We start from the raw sequence: 22,968 nt of genomic DNA, 5'->3' as shown, positions 1-22,968 counted from the left end.
ATGCATTGCGGGCTGCTGGAGGAGCCTGATATGGATTCCACAGGTCAGTCCTGTTAATCTCTGCTCGCTTTGCTTTGTCCGGATGTGTTAGGAAAACCAGCTTCTGTTCAGAAACGTTGTTCGAGCTTCTCCTGGAAGTCTCAAACTTTCCCTGCAGACATTCAGAGGGAGTGTCTGGATGCTCGGCTGTGTTTTATCACTTATTTCACTTTTTTTTTCTTAAGGTATTTATGAATGAGTATTTTTGGTCATGCACATTTATGAGAAGTGCTGTTATCGGTGTGTCACTTGTCGGCTGATTAAAGAAAACTTACAGATAGCAGTGAAATAGCCCTTAAAACTTTCAGTATTGGCTCAGTCAGGTGGCTTCGCGCTTTATATCAGTTAAACCAATTTTAAATATCTCCATCACAGCAAGTGCACATCATGGTGGACTTAAAAGTATTATGCACCTGCTTTTTTGTCTTATCTTTCTGTTTGTTTTGTTTAAAAAAAAAGAAGCATTTATTCAGCTTTAAAGCTGAACTTTACAAAGATTTTATCAGTGAAATATTTTTGTATCTCATCTCTTAAAACTGATTACATTTCAGAAACATTAATGATTAATCTCCAATCTGATTAAAAGATTCAAATAAAACAAACTGTGCAACATTGTCTTATCCATGGCTTCAGTTTGTTAAAATGAGTAAAGGTGATTAGTAATAGAATTCAATCTTTGTTGAAAGCATTTTTATATTGTTAACACTAGAGAAAATCACATTTGCAGCAGGCTGGTGCAGTGCAGAGTAGTTTAGCACTGAATGTGTGTTAATAAATGAGTGAACATCCGTTTCACTTGTTGATCAAATTTAATCCAATTATTTAGATCCCTAACTTATCTGTTCCTGCGGCAAATGAAGCTTGAGATCTGAGCCTCTGTGGAGAATTAGCTTCACTTCAGTGGATTCACTTTTTCATTTCCAGGGTTTTTATCTTTTTCTAGGTAGACAAAAAAAACAAATACTGTCGGTAAATGATGAGACATGTCAGAAGGCCGTCAGTGACGCTCGTAGTGTTTTATTTTTATTTCAGAGTTCAAATGCAAATGCAGTGACAGTTATTTAATTTTTTTTTATTGTGTAACAGTCATTATTATTTGGCATGTTCAGCATTCTTATTCAGTTAGTGTCGTTAAAGGTGATGATAATCATAAACACAGTAATAAAGACCATTAAAGAGCGTCTCATGATGACATTTTTTTATTTCTTAAGCACAGAAATAAAAAGTCAGTTTTCACTTTCTGCTCCTTTGCAGCATTGATTGGACTCAAACTGCAGTCTGACCTTTTGCATCAACACGTGCCGTACATCGAGCTGTAGATTCCTTATTGAGTGTATAACGTCTCAAACTTTTCAGTATCTGTGACCTCCTCTGAATCCCCCCACGGGCTGCGCCAACAGGTCGTCCTGCCAGTAGTTTGTCCTGGCAACAGCTGCTATGGTGATTGTTGTCAGTTTACTTTCATGGAAAAAAAGATGAACAAAATTTAAATAAATATTATGTGGAGAGTTTTTTTTATTAAAAAGTAACTGGTTAAGTACTTTTACCTCAGTACTGTGAAAACATCTGAGGAAGTTTTGTTCATATCCATTTTAGATTACATTATTTTTTATCCACCAGCTAATAGAAAATATTTTCCTTTTATTCCATTGCTGTTTTTAGTCACACAAGTGACTGGTGAAAAAGATCTTATATTTTAATATTATAAAACAATAATGAAACTAAAAAGGACTTTACACATGATTAATATTCTTCTTGTTTATTTGAGTGCAACAAGGCATTTTTTTAATCACATCTATCAAAACTCCCTTGAAACAAATCAAGGAATTTTAAATGGATTTCCGCCCCTCGTTTCAGGCTGTTTCTACATGAAAGCTTTAGTGTTTTGCTGCTGCTCGACCACAGAAAGCACACCAGTTGAGCTATTTCTAAGTAGAAATTAAAACAGGACAATGGCCCCTATTCCAGCAGACTGCTTCAGTAATGTGCACAGGCTCTTTTAAGCGAGTGTGTACGCTCGTAGTCTCCTGGGAACAATGCTGGATTCCTGCCGTCCTGGTGAAAACATCTCAAATAGAGCCATGGCTGCACTGCTGCCTATACAATCGATTGTTGTCAACTCGCCCTGTCACATTAGTGACATTTAAAGTGTCCTGTATAGGCCTTGATTTGCACTGTTTATGTAAATACAGCTTTGGATCTTTTCTACTGCCGCACAAAATGAGTTCTGTCCAGAAAAAGAGTTTTTGAATTGACAGTTTCAGTTTGAAAATTAATACAAAGCAGCTTTAAACTGATTTTAGCCAAATGACAACTAAAAAGCCCAATGTTACTGTGGCTTTAAAAATCAGATTTATTTGACCAGATTCATAATTTCATAATTACTTATGTGTAGGCTGTTACTGAGCATAAAATTGTGCTACAAGGTCAGTGGTGGAAGAAGTATTTAGATTACAAAGAATTACTTCACTTACTCAGAAGTGAAGTAGCAATACTAAATTGTAAAAATACTCTAATGAAAAATCCTGCATTCAGAATCATACTTTTTTTTCAACAATATTTTATTGTCTAGAATCATACTTGAGTTGAAGTGAACTAAAGTATTAGCATCAAAATACACTTAAAGTAATCATAATGCAAAATGGCTAATTTCATACTGATTTATATTATATTACTAAATTATAGTTATTGATTTGATCATGTGTTCATCACTTTATAGTTAGATCATTTTTAAATATTTCACATATAGTTTAACCTATAATAATATATCAGAAATTATTAGTTGATGTACATCTTGTCAATCATCTGAAACTGCAAAGTAACTTAAGGTATTAAGTAAATTTAGTGGAGTAAAAAGTATAATATTGGGAGTATGAAGTAGCATAAAGTGGACATACTATAGAGTGATAGTACCTCAAAATCATACTTAAACGCAGTACATGATTAAAAGTACTTCATTACATTCCAGCACTGTCAGAGACGTCGTACTACAGTTTGTCCAGCTCAGTGATCTTTGCTCCATCTTGTCTTTTTTTAGAGAGTTGGATTGAAAGATGCCTCAACGAGAGTGAGAGCAAGCGATACTCCAGTCACACATCTCTGGGGAACATGTCCAACGATGAACGTGAGCAACACGAACACACTCAATATTTAATCAGTTTCAATTAATGCCATTTAACCCTGACAGTTTTACTTTCACTGGTGCCACACTTTTGGTGTCTCATTTAACTGAAGGACTTTATTTTGCCCTTAAATCCAAAATGTTTTGTCTGTTACAGATGAAGAAAAAGAAAACAACAGAGCCTCTAAACCACATTCGACACCAGCTACTCTGGAATGGTAAGTTATTAAATGTAAATGTCTATTTGTTTACCTTTATTCGTGTATAAAATTGAGAAGTGGGAGAAAATGTAACAAACAAACAAAAAACAAATTTTGTTTTTATACCAGCGGTTATCGAAAATTAAAAAAGCCATAAGGTTTATTTTACCTAAAGCTTCCACTCCCAATGTGGAACATAAAACATTCATGTTGATTATCAAGTCATGTTTGATATAAAAATGCATTCATTTGAATAGCCGTACATGACACACACAGATTAACACCAGTTTCTATGCTGGGGTTTTTTTCTAGCCTTATTATGTCTGTAATGTAAATATTTGTATTTTGTGCATTAAGCCACAACCAGTCCTGCTTTTTTCCTATTGTTTGTACCATGGAATAAATTTCGTATTTTAAGTAACACAATATTTTTTTCCAAACCTAATACTTATATAACAATCATCTGATCATCTGATCAGATAACATTTTATGTTTTATTCTTCCTCAAGGGGAAGTTTGATTTGGACTCCGCACTGATCAACAATAAAGACATCTGACTCATACAGATGTAAAAAGAGGCGCAGCTTCAACATGCAACAGATCTTTCATATCCTCTCCTGTAGATGCCTCGAGTTTATTTGTGCCTGCCTGTTGCATAGCCCCATGCGAACCAATCAAACCGTTTACTTTATAGCATTCAAAATGCACAGGGGCTTAAATGAATATTTATAGTGATTTAAGCTGCACTGTGGGGGGCTGAAGCCCGGTGTGAGGAACATGAGCTGGGTCAATGTACCTTTTATAAAAGATAAGTATTATTGACATAATGCTACTCTGATTGGCTTCTGTAATGATTTCTCTGTCCATATGGAAACTTTTTTTCTTGCGGGTATGGTCAAATTTACAACACATTTACAGTAACTGTTTTAGGATCTAGAAGGCTCCAAGAAGCCATCGCTCCTCCTTCAATAACAATACTTGATTTATTAATGTTTTGAAAACAGTGAATCGGCTGATTTTTAAACATGGGTGCTTTTAGCAATTATTCACCAGGATATCGTTTTCTCTGCCGTTTGAATTAAAGAAAACATTGTAGCAGAAGCAGAGGATGTGTGTTAGGGGCAGTCTTTACTGATCACAGTTTTAAAAAAACTTTTCAACACCATGAATGATAAAAATCAAATTTCATAAATGGCTCAGAAATTCTCTGTTCTCATTTGGTTATTGGACCTTTTGTTGATACTTATATGCAGACGATGTGATTATATATGTTTGCAATTATTTTTATTTCCTGCTAGCTGACAAATTTGCCAAAATACTTATATATAAGCAAACTGCGATATGCATTTGTATGTTTTATCGACAGTAAAGATCCTTCAAAGCTGCATTGAGTTTTGTCAAACAGCATCGCAGCAATGACATACTAATGGATTAGAAGATACAACATGCTTTACAGTAAAAACAAAGAATTAAAGCCAGAAACAGGAAAAAATAACCAAACAAAATAATTTAAAACAATTACAAAAAATGCTAAATCTTAAAACATCAACAAATTTCAGCGAGGCAGGATGTAAAAATAGACACATCGATAGTACCTTTATAGTAAGCTTTATCAGCACATTTAGTTTATCATCCACTTAGCAGTGAACATCAATGTTATGACTTGGGCTGTATATTGGCAAGAATCTGGAGATATGATATGTATCATTATGAAGTGGTCACTATTAAATATATTGCAATACTGTAACCAATGTGATACATTGCAACTTTGATATATATATATATATATATATATATATATTAGGAAAACTGTAGTAGTATAAAGAATACTCCACAAAATGCATAAAACAATCACAACAGTGGTATCTGTATTTCCATTTATCACAGTCCCTGTACTACTTGTTGTGCAATCTGTCTGCTACAAATCTTTGCATGTAGACTAATATTTAAAAATGTATACAATGATAATTGATACAGTATCACAAAACAACAAAACAGGACATTGCAAGAGTGTATTGATATTTTCTGACATCCCTCATTGTGTCTAAGCATGACTTGCCCCAGGGTTAGCATGCACATGGTAAATAAAAGGGGACCCAGAATAGACCCCTGGGGGACACCACAAAAGAGAGGCCTGACAGGAGGAGGCATTTCTAAACAGAGAGAGACCTTGTGGAGAGAAAATAGATGAGCCAATCCTGAGCTACATCACTGATGCCAACATAGTCTTTCAGACAGCTTATTATTAATTATTTATTAATTAATCGCTATCACACACACTGAAACATATGCACACACTGTCTGTGCTGTGGTTACACTTTCATCTCACTGGCTGCAAGGATCATAAAAGAAGCTGATCGAAATAAATACACCGGTCTGCCAACAAACACATTGCAGTAAATGCCCATTGGTGCCGCCAAAGAGAACGAAACTCTTCAAGATTGTTACTTTAATGGATATTTAAATACTATTATTCATTTTGCTGACCTGAACATTTAAGCAATAAATTATTTCTCATTCTTCACAATTTTTTTTTTTTACCAAGAATGCCACAATCACAAGAAGCCTGTATAAGGTTTTGATTCTTTCCTTTGTATTAGTTTTATTTTTGAACTGATAATTCTCATTTTCATCCACAGGCTAGAAGAAAACTATGAGATAGCCGAAGGTGTGTGTATCCCCCGAAGTGCCCTCTACATGCATTATCTAGACTTCAGTGAAAAGCACGACACGCAGCCTGTGAACGCGGCCAGCTTTGGAAAGGTGAGATTCAAACATCAGTGGAGACAAACTCACACTTCCCACCTGCATCCAGTTTAAGTCAAAATCACTTTTAAATGTCTTGAAAATGAATGAAAGTCATTAACTCTGTAGTCTTTGTGGGGTAATATACATTTATACACGCACTATAGGTTTAAAGCAGAGATAAATGACTCAGCAGAAAAAGATACAAAGCAACATTTGGGCGTCGTATTAAAAGCAATAATCTCATGCACTAAATCAGCCATTAGCTTTAGTCTGACCATTTCATGCCTGGGTTGGTTTTGTGCTGCAGCTCTGGCTGCTGTTGAAGTAATATCAACTGCAGCTCAGTGTGAAGCGAGCAAAGCGCTGCGGTCGTTCACTGAACACATAATCTAGAGCCAAAGGAGATGTGCTTTCGTCTGTTCCCACAACCCCAAGAAGTTCCTCAGTCTTCCTACCCCCAGCCATCCCCTGTACCCTGGACTCCGGCCCCAACCCCCAAACCCCAACCCCCAACCCGGCCCACCCCCGCCCCTCCGCAGCTCCTGTCGGAAGATATTGAAAAAGAGAAGGGGCCTGGATTAATGTGTAATTAAAGGAAATTTGGAAGGGTGAGATGTTGCGGAATGTTAGATCAGTGGCTGGAGCAGTGTGGGGTGTCCTTTAGGAAGGCTTCATTGATTCAGGACAAAAAAACGAGAGAGGGCCCGGACTGCCTCCCTGTCTGCTCATTTATCAAGCGGGGCCTGACAGAAACTTCACAGCTTGGCCTCTTTTTTCATCCCACACAATGGAGAGCTACACTGTTTGCTAAAGTTTCTGCACCAGGAGCTGGACCAAGGAGCCAATCTCTTTGGACAAAAAGAGAGGAAAGGAAGAAGGAGGGAGCGGAGAAGAGAAAAAGAGTGAGAAGGAGAGAGGATAGATGAGAGATGGGAGACTGTTGATATAGAGAAAAAAAGTAATACCCTGGATGTCATAAATGGATGGCTCTCAAAGCTTTTTTTCCTCACAGACCTCCCTGTGGATACATCTATGATACTTTCATGTTGTCCTCCTTTCTTCTACAAAATACACACAATTTAATATTTTATAAAGATCTTATTTGGTTCATTGTGTCACACATTCTTTTCTTTTTCTCTTTTCCTTCTGTTTACTGGAAAGATGATTTTGATATAACGGCACACAGATTAACTTTTTCTCTTCTACACTGAACAGATCATAAGGCAACAGTTTCCTGCATTAACTACCAGAAGACTGGGGACAAGAGGGCAGTCTAAGTGAGTGGGTTTGGTCTTATTCAATAATAAACTGTCTACATATTACACACTAATGCACAAACCATCTCTCCAAAAGAAAAACACAAAACAAAACACAAATTTAATCAAATATTCAGAAACAGAACACACAAAATGAAACAGACTATGAACCGTTTGTAAAACAAACAAGCTGTGAATACTAAAATTGATTTGTCAGATTAGTTTAGAAAAAACTTTCAAAATCTACATTTATTTATTTATTTATTTTACCAATTTTACAGGAAACCTTATGGCTTCCTTATCCTCAGTTATAGTATTACAGAGCTGAATTTTTAGACTTTAGATTACAATGACAATAAAGAATCTAATCTAATCTAGATACGTTTTGAGATTATTTTCTTCTTCTTAATTATATGAACAAAACTCAAAGTGTAATCTGATTAAACTAACTTTTTAATTAATTTATGACAAAAGTGAAACAACTTTATTACATACGTACAGTATAAATGTGTTGTGTAAAATTATTTCATTCAGAGTGTTTTTTTCTTTCTTTCATCTTTTCACTTAAAACACGTTATTCACTCTGTCCTCCTCAGGTACCACTACTACGGCATCGCGGTGAAGGAGACCTCTCAGTATTATGATGTGATGTACTCCAAAAAGGGAGCGGCGTGGGTGAACGAGACGGGGAAGAAAGAGGTCACGAAGCAGACAGTGGCGTATTCACCGCGCTCCAAACTCGGGACGCTCCTGCCAGACTTTCCAAATGTCAAAGACCTAAATTTGCCCGCCAGCCTGCCAGAAGAGAGGGTAAACAGGAGTTTTAAAAGTCCATCCTTACAGCCACCCCCCTCCCACCTCTCCCTGCCATCTCGCCATCTCTGCGCCCCCTCTGGCTCCAGCCTTTTATCTGCCTTGGGACCTTCACTGCGTTTGCATTTAGAGAAGGACCTTGAGGATTTATATGCTGGCTCCTCACTAACTCTTAATCTTTTGGGGGAGATAATAAGATCTAGCAATGGACAAAGGACAGGCACTAGCTGTCCGGCTTTTAAAGAGGGGCCATGATTTTAAATGGTTTGTGTTTTGCTGATCTCTAAAGCTCGTTTTATATTACTCCGCTCCTGCCTAGACCTGTAACATGTATTTATTGGTTCACATGCTTTTGTACAAGATTTATTCTCTTGTTTTTCTACCACTTTTTTTACTTTCCCCAAAAGAGAGAAAACAGTTAAGTTTGTGATGCAATTAGATTAATAATGTTGTTGTCCACAGGTGTCAACCTTCATCATGATGTACAGAACGCACTGTCAGAGGATACTGGACACTGTTATTAGAGCCAACTTTGATGAGGCAAGTTCCTTCTGTTTTGAACCATTTTAACAAAAAGGCTGGTTGGATGAAACTAATAGTTTCTAAAAATGTTTTATTTCCTGTAATATTGAATAACATGGTGTGGCACTTTCAGGTCCAAAGCTTCTTGCTGCACTTCTGGCAGGGCATGCCTCCCCACATGCTGCCTGTCCTCGGCTCAACCACCGTGGTGAACATAGTCGGTGTTTGTGACTCCATCCTTTACAAGGCCATCTCTGGGGTGCTGATGCCCACTGTCCTGCAAGCACTGCCTGACAGGTGAGCACCTGTTGTTGTTACCTTCACTCTTACAATTATTATATTTTGCACCATTTTCTGATCTGATGATGCTAAAACTAGATACAGAAAAACAGAGGTTTATGTTTATTTGTGCAAACCTACAGTGTGAATTGAAGTTGCTGCATTAACAATAATGTCACTGTTATCATTTAGTTCAGTGAGGGTTTTTTTCTGAATAATACCATTTAATTTAAAGGCTTATGGACTTTTTACTACACTATATTTTTTATTAGGGCTGTACAATATATTGTTTCTTTTGTCACCCTTACAATGTCAACTTGTGCAGTAAAATACACAAGAGAGAGTGAAATTGCACTCTTTTTTTAAGTCAGTTGAAAGAGAGTGTCATTTTATTTATTAGTGCCTTTTGTGTTCAGTTCAATGTAGCAGCAGAAAGACAGAACTGAGTACACTTTAATGTCTGTTTATTTATCAAAAGTAATCACATATCCCAGATTTTACTAAATTATACTGCAATATAAATTATTATTTCAATGGTATAATTTCAGTGTATTATCAGTGTTTGTTCTAGCAGTCCCACAGCATGTTTCAATGATCTGCATACACATTGGTGAGGTTCATTTAAAAAATGTTAAAATAAGGTAAAGGATTGTATATATGTTCATGTTTTGGACGGACTTAAGAAGTCGTTTAAAGACCTCATCTAAGGTTCTGTGAATTTGGCTTCTTTATTTATTTATTTTTACTATTGTAAGACATTTTATAAACTAAAGAGTTTACGGGAATTATTTTACGTAGGGATGTAAACTATATCTAATAGATTTTGTTAGGTCAGTGTAATAAGGAATATTAAATCATCTATCTGTGCTCATTGTGCCTGTGGCCTTTCTTACCCTCAATACAAAAATGTGAAATTATCAGTTATTATATTGGTATCAGCAATGAGAAGCTGGTAAGTATTGGTAATCAATAACAGCTGAAAAAAGTTTTACATTAAATTATGTATTGTGTCCAAAGTATTAATTGTGTTTCTGTTTCCTTTTATCTACAGTTTGACTCAGGTTATTCGAAAATTTGCCAAACAGCTTGATGAGTGGCTAAAAATAGCACTTCATGACCTTCCTGAAAACCTGAGGAATATCAAATTTGAATGTAAGTGTAAAATCTGCATTAACTGCATTTTTAAACAGAAAGTTTAAATGTGAACCATATTTTTCCTCCTTTTTGTTTCCAGTGTCCAGGAGATTTTCTCAGATTCTAAAGCGGCAAACATCATTAAACCATCTATGTCAGGTGCCTATCATGCTCTGAATGTTTTTTAATAAAAATCCATATGAACAAACACAGCTGATAAGGGATATGGGTATGCTCGTGTAAGTAATATTGTCGATTTATCTGTCCCCAGGCGTCGCGGACTGTGATAAACAGTGCCGACATCACCTTTCAAATGCTGGAGGACTGGAGGAATGTGGACTTGAACAGCATCACCAAGCAGACACTTTACACCATGGAGGACTCACAAGAGGAGCACAGGCAGCTTATTATCCACTGTAAGTTTAAACTGATTCCACTCCAACACACCCAGCCAGACAGAATTACACTTTACTGCCACTCAAACAACACGCCGAGGGACAATCATTCCCACGACCAGCAGAGTCAAAGCATTAATGATGGAGACCAAAAGGTTAAACAAGTTCACTCTCCCCTGAAATACCCTGCAGAGCATCTCCAATTCATTCCTCTGAACCAGTCCTGACGGGATCAGAGGTCACACATACGTAGAACTTGTTGCATGAAGATGCCATTTGCATCCAGATTTTTCAGCTTTTTTTTTATTTTTTAAATGATGTAAAATGCTGACTCTCTCCCTCCTGTCACAGTGTATCAGGAGTTTGACCGTCTATTGGAGGAGCAGTCTCCCATCGAGGCGTACATCGAGTGGCTGGACTCAATGGTGGACCGCTGTGTCGTCAAGGTCTGACAGCAAGTACTTTACTTTCACTTGGTCTCACTCATGATGTTTTTGCAGAAAGTATCTGTGTTAAAGTTTATTTTCCATGTTTGACAAGTGATTTTAACTGTTTAAAGTGTTTGCGCTGCAGACGTCTGATTATTTTGCCCTTAAAAAGACACCTGCGGCTGAAAGCCACTCGTCTCTGCATGTCTTTCTTACACAGAGGCACTTACGTTGCAATCCTCCCAGTTAATGATGTCTTCAAGCTTCCCATTTGCGTCCATTATGTGCCAGATATGGGCTTGTAAAATTTGGTCGCCCTGGCAACGTCTTGGACTGCCCTGACAATAGTTCAATAGGAAGGCGTGTCCCCGGGGGCAAATTAAATAGTTGACTTGTTGACATGTTTTTCGTTCCTGAGGGTTAAGCCCCAATGCAGACCCATGGGTTAATTCTACCCCGGCGTCCCGACCCTTCCCCCTCCTTTCTCATGGAAATGTTCTCTCTAGGTGGCAGGGAAGAGGCCCGGGTGCCTGAAGAAGGTGGCCCAGCAGTTCCTGCTGATGTGGTCGTGTTTTGGTACCAGAGTCATCCGGGATATGACCCTCCACAGCGCGCCCAGCTTTGGTGAGCTGCTAATGCTTTGTCATAATTTCTTAATACAGCAGACAGGAAAGACACAACTTTGAGACTTAGTTAGTTAGTTGTTAGTTGTAGTTTATTGTGTCATGCACATACAAGGGTCCATACCAGACAAACCTATAATATGTCAAAGATTCAGTGGCAGTGGTGAAACATTTGTCAGACAAAATATATCGTAAACAAAGAGCTTTGTCTTCTGTCCCAGGCTCTACAAATAAAGTTAAAATTAAACAAAACACCATCCATCCAGAAGAACTAATCAGAAATAGGCATTTTACTAAAAAAGTGTAGCCCTTAAATCCCCATATATGCAATAAAACATGAAATTGACCTCAAATCAAATTACATTTAAAAAAGCATTTTCTCTTTAGGAACATTACAGAGTTATACTGTTTCTGTAGCTCATCCCAATCTACCTGAACATAAAGACAGAATTTACTTGTTTTTCATGAGTTATTATCTTGCATGTAATTAGACTTATGCTAAGCATTTGTGGACCAGCTTTCTTTATATGTAAGGAATACTTTTCACTGTTTATCATGATTATTACATCTGTTTAAATCAATTAAATCTTATTGAAATAGGAAATGTATTAACTAATCCAGGGAAAAGACCTAGAGCCCAAACAATATGGGATTTTTGAGGCTGTTACCAAGAAAATTACCAACATGGCAGCTGGTATTGTGAATTTTTGAGCTGGATTAAAATGACACCTTTTTTCTATGTGGATTGGGCATGTGATTTGCACTGATATACCTATGCAATCCTCTATTGTAGGGATCTCAGTTGTAAAAGCTGCTTTAATAGCTTGTTGTGCACCACTAAGGTTTGCAATAATTGAAGAGTTGTAAAAAATGAAAGAAAAGAAAATGGCTCCTCTGTCCTCTACTGTGTCCTTTGGCCCTGTCTGTGAATATCAAAGACACAGCTGGTTGCAGTGTTTTGATAAAGCAGGTCTCTGTGCACAAACAGCTAATTAACAAAAGTTACCCCTCCCCTCTTCTCATGTGTTTGCTTGTCTTTTCCATTTTATGACCGGTCAGTATTACACCCCGCTCCCCTGAATAGCCACAAGTGTTTATTATGCGCACGGCGGCAGCGGCAACCCGCACAATGACACAATTGTGACACTCCCTCACATGCCACGGTCTCATCTTCCGTGCGACCCCGGGGTCAGCTGACATATTTCTGGCCCCCAGTCGGTACACGGAAACAAGCGCACTCGCTTCTTTTTAATAACAGCGGCCCTCCTGTCAGTCAGCAGGATGTGATGTCATCACTCAGATGCTTTTAGAAGCGCTCCAGTCTCAACGGTCATCATCATTTATGTCCTGCACTTGGATAGCCTTTTTTTGTTTTCCACTCAACTGAGTCTCACTGCCAGCATGTTTTACACACAATCTTTTCCTTATCACCTCTAAGTCTCTGCTACAAATAACACTTCTCTGTCTGTCTGTCTGTCTGTACGCAGGGTCCTTTCACCTGATCCACCTCATGTTTGATGACTACGTGCTTTACCTGCTGGAGTCCCTGCACTGCCAGGAGAGAGCCAACGACCTCATGAGGGCCATGAAGGGAGAGGGCAGCACAGGTGAGCCTGCTAACTGTAGGTCTGATCAATAGTTAACAGTACAGCTGCAAATATGGCTGGGTGATGTGTTAAAAATCTGCTATATCAAGTTAGGTCAAATCATATCTTGATGACAATATATGACACGCTTTCTGTCATATGGATATTTAACTACAGTCATTGAAAAAATGATTAGACCATTCTTGTTTTCTTCAGTTTCTTGTTCATTTTATTGCCCATGGTTTTCTTGATAATAACCAAAATCATTATCAGGAAAACCATGGAAAATGGCTAGATATCAGCTCTTAAATTAAACTTTATGAGCTATTTTGTTGTTATCATTATATTTGTCCAAACAAATGTACCTTTAATTGTACCAGGCATTAAAATGAACAAGAAACTGAAGAAAACAAGGGTGATCTAATATTTTTTCCATGCCTGTATATCTGATTGCTTATATCAGATTTTAGGCATCCAATGCACTATAACAAGTCTTTAAACATTAAGTTTGCAAAAAACCCTGCAGTGCTTTGAATTTTTTTCGAGTCAGCCTTTACTGTTTCTATATAAGGCCGGTATTATCACTTTTTTTGTACACAAAGTACACATGCACTCATACTTTGCCCCCATATATGTTTTACTTGTACACACTGAGGAGTAACTCACTCTGTCCTCTGTTGACACCTTCAGCAGAGAGAGAGGAGGACTTCACGCAGACAGAAACCACCCCCACCTCCCCGTCTCCCGGATCCTTCTCTCCCGCCCGTTCGGTCCACTCTGTGGGTGTTTCCTCGACCAGCTCCCCCACAGCCGCCGTGTCCCCGGAGTACACCGGAGTCACCACCACCACAGGTGAGACAGGCTTCACAGTCACACACAGACACCGTGAATAAGTCTCACCTCACATAGTTTCTTTGAGCCAACACATTTTCTCTGTGTCCATATATGTGTCTAGCAGGCGCTGTTCAGTCATATACCTGGTCCCTTACATACACAGTGACAACAGCCGGCGGCTCCGCTCCAGAGGCCGGACAGCAGCTGTCCTGTATGAGGAGCAGCGCTCCAGTCCCACCTCCATCCTCCACCCACCGGATGCCTGTCTACAGAGAGGAGCACGGGTAATTATCATATTAGTATTAAAGTTCATTATCATTAACATTTTGTTGGAGAATTTCTTTAATGGGTTTTCCTTTCTAGGTATACTGGCAGCTACAACTACGGCAGCTACGCCAACCAGCATCCTCACTCCATCCAGAGCCAGTACCCCAGTCTGGCCCATGAGCCGGCGATCCCGGCCCCCCTCCACTACTCCGCCTACCACCGCTCATCTGCACAGGTCAGTCCCTGTCACCCAACAACTGGAGTTTAATATAATTTAGAATGAATGTAAATAAATTACAGCTTTTTTTCCAACAATTGTCCTTGAAGCACTTTTTCTGAATCATGAACACTTGTAACAAATGCATTTAAAATTAACAAAATAGTGCCAAACAGTAAACACAACTCACTGCTTAACAATCACTTTGTGATTTATGGCAAAACTGTAAACATTGGTTTCTACATTGCAACACTATTTTGCCAATTTCTTTTCCACATAGGCACATGCTATGTTATCAGCAAAATGATTCAAACGTTCAAAATTGAAACTAATCATTATGCAAAATGTTAAGTTTTAACTACTTTAAACACTGTTGTGAGGTTTAATTTTCTAGATGTTATAAAATCATTTATTTTGTATGTAAAATCTTGATGTGCAAAATAACTGAAGTTGTTTAGTTACCTCTGAAATGTAGTGGAGTAGCAGGATAAATACTAAACTAAGTCAAACCTGCACTAGAGTACTTGGCAAGTGTCTAGTGAAAGCTAGCCAGCAGACTCAAAGAACCAAAAGAGAATAATGGTAATTAAAGTTTAATCAACCCAGAAATTAAAGTAAATTCTTAAAACTAATGTCAGTAAAACTCTCACTGCAGTTTGTTTGATTATATTTATATATTTAAAATCCTTCACCGCTTTTACACTTTAAACCACAATTTCACTTTTCAGCCAATCACACGCCTGCATCCAAAGAGAGAGCTGAAAGTAATTTTATTAAAAAAAGCAAGTGGATATGATATTTGCAGTAAGTGTGTGTGTGTGTGTGTGTGTGTGTGTGTGTGTGTATGTGTGTGTGTGTGTGTGTGTGTGTGTGTGTGTGTGTGTGTGTGTGTGTGTGTCTAAACTGTAACTAATTGGTTAACTATATGCATCAACAATGCAGACAAGCGTGTAATTGTGCTGTGCTGTTTTTTTATTTACATTGTAAGAAAAAGTAGAATACAACTTATGTGCATGAATGTGCCAAGCAAGATGTGTCAAGGGACATAAATGTGTCGATGTAAATAGACGATGTGTGGGAATGCAAGAAGCACTTCTCGGTACACTTTGCACAGCAGCAAAGCAAACAGAGGACTGAAGATTTAAATGTGAGAAAAAAAGGTTGTTAGGTTGTTAGATGGAGCCGCTGATGTTACAGCTCGTGTAGCGACTGGTGTGAGTTTACTCTTTTGATGGTAATTTCCTGTCAAGGGCCCTCCAGCCTCCGCTGCCTTTATAGTGGGAGGAGATCAGCTGGGCCTCAGCGGTCGCAGTGTTTCTAAAAGTCCCCGAATCACCCTCTCCACACAGCGGAAGCAGACAGTGAAAGGTGGCCCGGCCGGGGCCAAGAGGGGCCCTGCTCTGTTACTCCTCTTTCCAGCTCTCAATAGTCTCTTCATCTGTTTGAGCCAGTAGCCACAGAGCAGGGCAAGGGGGCGTTTATTAAAATATTGTTATTCAATGGTCTCTTTTCTGCTTGTGAACAAGAGGCAGCTGAGCCGTCCGTTCTGCTCTCTGACCTGCACTGACTGTCTTTTTCCATGCCGTGATCCCTCATAATGGAATCGACTGTCGTGTTTATATTTAGTGAGAAAAGGGAAAAGGGTCCTACTTCCACTTTTTTTTAAGCCTGTCTGAGCTTAAATCGGGCACAATGCCTGCGCTTTGTCAGTGTGAGAGGTTGGGGATGGAGCTGAGGCGAACACAAAACCTTGTCGGATCTCCATCTGTCCAAAATATTTTTGTCAACAGGCAGATTTAGTCAGAGCTGTTTGGATTCAGTCACCATAGGCGACAAAAATAACACAGGAAAACCACTTTTCCAGCTGAGCTGGTGTCTAATTTTCTTAAGTGGCTTAATTTTCTATTTTGACCACTGTGTAGAACTAGTGAAGCAATTTCCCCTGACAGGAAATTACCATCGGCAGGGTCAGTTCACACCCAGCGCTACAGCAGCATCAAATATGATATCAGCAGGGCTGCGGCTACCTCTGAGGACACCGAGGTACTGTCCTCTGTTAATGTGCTGGGACTTTGTTAGTTTCAGCAACCTGGAATGAGTTTATATATCGAATGTAACGTTGTAAATTGTGAGTATTTCTTTAATCAGCATGTAAAAAAGTTGACTACTTTTAGCCCAATTAGTAAAATAATAATTGAGTATTTCTCCACCAGTATTCTCCTTGCAGCTTTCTGACCTTCATAGGTCAAAAAGCTGCAAGGAGCTTAGCTTAGCATAAAGACTGAAAACAAGAGGAAACAGCTAGCCTGGCTCTGTCCAAACATAATAAAGGCCCCTTACCTGCACCTCTAAAGCAGTGATTCTTTAATATGTTTAGTACATGTCTTATATTTGTTATACATTTCTCTTGTGCTGTTCCTTTACATAACCAGGACTAAAGAGTATTATTTCAGGGGACATAAATGGGGTCCCCAGTATCTTGTAAAGGGTCCTTGGCTGAAAAAAGATTGAGAACCTCTGCTTTTATACTCACTAACTACAACTCAGATTCCTTAAAATGTTGGGACGCTGAAAAAAAAATTAATTAAAACAGAATGCAATTATTTGCAAATCATTTGTGACCCACATTCAGTTGAATACAGTACAAAGACAACATGTATAATGCTCAAACTGGGGAACTTTAGCTTTTTGTAAATATATACACTGGGTTGTAACATGTTACATCTTGTTTGGTTAATCTGTACAAAAACGTGTGAAAATAATGATCTTAGGTGTTCATGTAGACATACCTAGGACATACCTTCGTTTTTAACAAATTGGGATCTATCTTATTTTTTAACTTGCCATCAATAAGCATGTTTTCCTTCCTATTCCATTGATTGTATTAAAATTTAAAGAAGACATTATTCAACTGTCAGCTGAATGATTTAAGATGGAAAATGTATATAATAAGAAAAATAATTGAGTCCTCATTATTGGTTTAAAATGAACATATATTTCCTGAGATCCTGAGGGAAAACCAGAGATAATGAACCTTGAAAGCTCTTTATTGATCAGAAACTGCTCAGAGTGATGTTCAGGTGCACAATTCTGGGGGGGAAAAGCAAATTAAAATAGTCTACCAAATGTGATCTTAATTTCAGAATATTTAATAAGTCAATTAATTTATTATTTATTAGAAATTACTCTGATAACCGATAGCTGATAATAATTCGAGTCACTTTTCAAACAAAATGCCAAACATTTAATGGTTCAGCCCTCTAAATGTGCTGATTTAATGCTTTCTTCTGCATTAAATGATACTAAAATATATTTTGATTTTAGACACAATCAAGACAATAATCAGCAAATGAGTGTTTTGATTATTAAAATAGTTCAGACTATCTATTCACTGTATATTTCACTCTTCTCTCAGTATATGACGTTGCTGCTCATCATAACTTGTTTCCTCTTCTTCTCTTCCACAGTACCAGCTCAACGGCCAGATGTCTCGAATGGAGCCTTGCTTGATGGGCAGCACTCCTCGGTTGCACCCTGCACCTGTCGCCCCCCGGTGGCCAGATGTGCCGCCAGCTAACAGCTGTTACACCAGCCCACCTATGCATTCCTCACGCTATGCCACCTCTGGGGAAATGTACTCTCCCCTGGGCCCACGCAGGAACTCAGAGTACGAACACTCGCAGCATTTCCCCGGCTTCGCCTACATTAACGGAGAGGCCACCACAGGCTGGGCCAAGTAGCCTGTAAACACTGCTCTGGACAGCCGTGGACAAGCTCGAGGCCTGCCGAACTGGTGATGCAAAGTGTCTCAACACTTCCAATCAAGTACATCAAAAAAGGAGCAGAGGGGCGGAGAGTACCAACACAAGGTATAAGGAATCATGGTATGGACGTACAGACAATTTGAAAAGACTGAATCACTCACGATTGTGGTTTAAGTTGTGCAGAGGTTTAATGAAATTTCTTCAACAATTGATGTTTCTGCTCGCTGCTGAAGGAAAAAATTCAAATCATATAGATTGTCAAAACTTGCAGCAAAATCATGTTAAGAGTGCAATGCTGCTGCCAAGCTGTGCCTTTGTTTTAAGGAATGTACACCTCTGTTTCCCTCGTCAGTCTCACGAGTCAGCACACAGATCATCGGTCAGTGAGTGACTGAGGGATCAGTGGGCTGCAGGCCGTCACTGACACCAGTACAATGTCAGTGACACCAGCGTCCCGTCGTGTTGCTCAGCACTGTGCAGCATCTGGTCGTGGGCTCCGTTTGCTGCAGGATGTGAATGAACTGTACTGCCTTAAAGTTTTTTTGGGACACCAGTTACAAACAGTGGCACAAAGCCGAAACATACATCATTAGACAGATATAAACTCCTTGATCGGTGTGTTAAGGTGTCTCCATCTTGGATAGTTTTCTAATGATTGAATGCTGTGACTCAAAAACAACTGTGCGAGTGTATTCTGTCGCAAACTTTCTGCTGTTTTCCTGTGACAATATATATATAAATATATATATATATATATATATAATATGTATTTTCTGTAACTTTGTAACATGGTGTATCCTTTATTTTCTATGTTACAATTGGTACTTTGTTCTCTGTTTTGTATGGTTAGTGAAAGACGCATTAACCTAGGGTTGTGTGTTTTATAATGCACTCAAAGCTACTGAGGACCTATTACCCTATGGGTATTTATAAAAAGGGAAATTATCAAAGTGTACAGTAACATGAAGTCTAGTCACTTTTCTGTAAATAAAAGCACTGGAAACCATCTGTGGTGACAATTTAAAATCTTTGTCAAATTGTCTTCTTTTTCCAACTCTTTCTTTCTGTGTAAATGTTCGCAAAAATGTCCAAATACCAAAAAAAATTAATTAAACACACTATTGTATTTATTTAACAATCACAATCAATTTCAGCACTGCAGTAAAGTCTTGTTTTGTTAAGTTTCTATTTTTGACATGTTGTATTTTTAAATTCATGATTCCACTTTGACCTTCCTTAAAAACTCCAATTTATGTTTTGATGTTGGAAAAGGAAAAACCTTTTCTGAAGTCCTCTGAACTGATTGTTACTTCTCTCTCTCCATGCAGTGACAACACAGTGGGGGGCTGGGCCAGCAGCACAAGGGCCACACTGCAGAAAGAATTACATTTCTATAGGGAGAATGTCCTGCTGTGCTGGGGTCATTGCACCTCAGTCCCGTAACCTTCGACCTCTGACCCCTGCCGAGATTTGTATTTATTGGAACATAGATCCTCTGTGTTGTCTTTCCTGAATCCTGCAGGATTCACAACTGAGACTTTGAATGCATAAAAACCTGTTAGGAGAAGAAGAAAAAATGCAACCCAATACTGTGGTTTAATCATCTGACCTGAATGTCAAAATCAATATCTGCTGAAGATTTCAGAGGGAGATTGGTGATCCTGAGTGTGTGCACAAGAACATCACTGTCAGCTGTGAGAAACATATAACCAGTGTGTCTCATCTTGGAGTGCTTATACAGTGGTTCCAATAAGTACCTCCATTTCTATATGCTTCTTAAAAATGTGTCTATAACTCATTGATTCAAACATATTTCTTCTACAATCTAGAATTTACTTTATGGAGCTGAAAAAGAAAAAAAGAAGTATCTGAAAATGTAAAAATACAATTACAAGAACCTTCAAACTGGATAAATATTCTTAAAGGTATACTATGCAGGATTTTTCCTTAAAAATGTATGGACTCATACAAAAGTAATTCCTCTCAATCATTTGACCCACTAGAAGTTTGTAGTGGTGTCTGTATCTGCAGAGACTGCCCTCTGTCTGTATTTTACTTTGCCATATCTGGGGAGTGCCTGGGTATCAGAAAGAAAGTTACAAGTAAAAATGTAAATATAGAGATATAGAGGCTAAATGCCAAGCGAACAAAGCTTGCTCCAGAACAAAGATAAATCTGGAATTAGCTTTCATATTTGTTGAGCTGGCGAGGAGAGGCTAACTTTGATTCAATTCCTTCATAGAATGCCTTTAAACTCACAGTATCAATATATAAGATCTGTCCTTGGATGAAAACCTACACCTACATTCATGTGCAGGGTTAATTATTTTCCATAATAAAATATTCCTGTGTTTCCTGTGGAAAACAGACATATCTGAACTCACTAAACAGAAAACATGCAAACTAAGGTTCAAACCTGGAGCTTGTTAATGTGAGACAGCTGCAGACAGCAAATATCCTTAATCCCATTTAATGATATGGGAAGTGGCACTGATTCACCAGCAAGTCATTTAGAGATATATTTTTCTGCAGAGTCACACGAGTGGCTCCAGGAAGTCTGAGTTTGTATGAGACCTGCCCAACTGGGTTTTACTTCTCTGTAGAATCACCGCCTCACTCAAAAATGAATTCCTTTGTATAGTGCTGTTTCACAGACACGGTTGATTTAGTAACACCAGGCAAAATGATATTCCTGTCTGCCAATGAAGAATAGAAGCTTTTTAAACCTGACAGGACATTTTATAATATTCTGTGGACAAATCAATAAACTTTTGACTGTGGACACTCAATCAAATACATATAGATCTATCTATCTATCTATCTATCTATCTATCTATCTATCTATCTATCTATCTATCTATCTATCTATCTATCTATCTATCTATCTATCTATCTATCTATCTATCTATCTATCTATCTATCTATCTATCTATCTATCTATCTATCTATCTATCTATCTATCTTTTGCCATTTTGCCATTTTGTTTTGTATCACTTTGTTGTTTGTGTTCATGTCATGTCTGTTTTTTTGTAAATTATGTTTCCTTGAGGTAAATTTGGCATCTCTATGTTGTCATAATGTCTCTTTGAGTGACATTTTGCAGGTGGAGGCCTGGGGAACTCCTGACACTTTGGACTCCAGTTTGCCATTTTTATCCATCAATGAACATGAATAATAATACCATCATCTAGTCTTACACATAAGCAAAGCATTCTGGCTGGAAACAAGGCTCTGATGCAGACTTGTGTTACAGTTTTTCTCAGTCGCTTTGGTGCATTTCTCACATCACTATTTACATTTGCACAACTGTTAATGCATTTCTCAAAACAATTCGTACAAACTGCAAAACCTAGTTGATAACCTGTAAAAGCATGTCACTTGCTCAAAATGGATAGCTCATTCCTCAAAAGCAAGTATTCATGTCAATGAAAGTGTCAGTGTCTTCAAGATGAAAAGTCCTGACGTGTTTATGAACAAGATAGTCAAATGGCTTTGTCATGTTTTCATTGTGACAGTTAACTCTGTAAATGTTTTCCAATGCAAAAAAGTCAGATCTTGGTGACATTACCTGGAAATGCTCAAGACAGCACTATCTGTACAGCCAATTGAAAACTACAGGAAAGTTACACATTACTGTATTTAGTGTGTGAAAACAATACACCCTTATTTACAACAAACATAAACTCCCTTTGGGTAGAGCTGTGCACAACTGTAAACAATATTGCAGTACGTATTGGAGCTGAACATACAACATACATAGTACTGTAAGTCATCCATGCACATCCAGATGTTCCTCTCTGTCTGGCCACATAGTTTCATCTACATCACAGCCAATGCAGCGAGGACAGTATCTCCTCAAGAGTTGAATCCACCCTCTGCAGGACTCTGCTGTGATGTCACCACGTCATCCCCTTCCTCCCTGCACCCTCACCCCTCTTCCACGAGGCTGACCTTCCATTTCTGTGTCAGTATTGTAGAAATGGTCCACACTATGTCCTGCTTGGTTCATATGTGGCCATCGTAAACCTGACACGCCTCCACAATAACCGTACCATTTGTGAAACTTTTTTTTGTTTATGGGATTCAGCTCTGAGAGATTGTAGAGAAGTGGCTTATCGTCGGTTGCAACTAATGCTTCACACACCCCTTCTCATCAGTGAAAGCTGAGATTTAACTGAGAGAAATTGTTCAATTTCTGAGACATTTAAAGAAAAAAAAAAGGTTTTAAAAAATGTATAAAATTTGCTTGACAGATTTTGACAACTAGTTCAACATTTGTGTATGTAATGACTCAAGCAATGGGATGAGGACTATAAGTTTTATATGGAATGACTATTCAGCATTCACAAGTATAGTTATTTTGGATTGACATGACATAAGCAAATAATAAAGTTATAAAACAGCAGAGAGTTGTATGGTAGCAATTGATGCATGTCCAAAAGCATTTGCAATTTGTTGTAAGGAGAAACTATGATGTGTACAAATGATTAAATGTTGTGGAGGTTGAACTAACTGTTGTGAAAATGTTAATAGTGATGTAAGAAATGCACCAAAGCGACTGAGAAAAACTGTAATTTTATTATTAGGCTATTTATATTATGCAGTACAATCATCAAACAGATCGTCGGATTATTTTAGAATTTTGACACTTTTCTATTTTAAATGAAATTGGATATCGTCACATTGTTAAAATAATCGCCTAAGTCATTTTTTTGTCAAAATTGTTGTTGTTTTTTTGCATA

At 38.1% G+C, this 22,968-nt stretch overlaps 1 protein-coding gene across 1 annotated transcript; it reads left to right on the top strand.

Annotated features, from left to right (window-relative positions):
- On the top strand, positions 1–18,887 carry rfx4 (regulatory factor X, 4). Its single transcript, XM_059334856.1, has 18 exons — positions 1–43; positions 3,008–3,163; positions 3,318–3,378; positions 6,000–6,123; positions 7,324–7,385; positions 7,961–8,174; positions 8,640–8,717; positions 8,833–8,996; positions 10,030–10,130; positions 10,213–10,271; positions 10,384–10,528; positions 10,859–10,953; positions 11,442–11,559; positions 13,046–13,165; positions 13,835–13,996; positions 14,103–14,262; positions 14,342–14,480; positions 17,930–18,887. The coding sequence occupies exons 1-18, from the start codon at positions 1–3 to the stop codon at positions 18,200–18,202; spliced, it is 2,274 nt and encodes a 757-aa protein (XP_059190839.1). The 3' UTR covers positions 18,203–18,887.
- Positions 18,888–22,968: the final 4,081 nt, after the last annotated feature.

Source organism: Centropristis striata, chromosome 6, assembly GCF_030273125.1.
Source record: "Centropristis striata isolate RG_2023a ecotype Rhode Island chromosome 6, C.striata_1.0, whole genome shotgun sequence".
Taxonomy (NCBI): Eukaryota; Metazoa; Chordata; class Actinopteri; order Perciformes; family Serranidae; genus Centropristis; species Centropristis striata.
The sequence above is the reverse complement of the archived record's forward strand: the minus strand, read 5'-3'. Positions and strand labels throughout refer to the sequence as shown.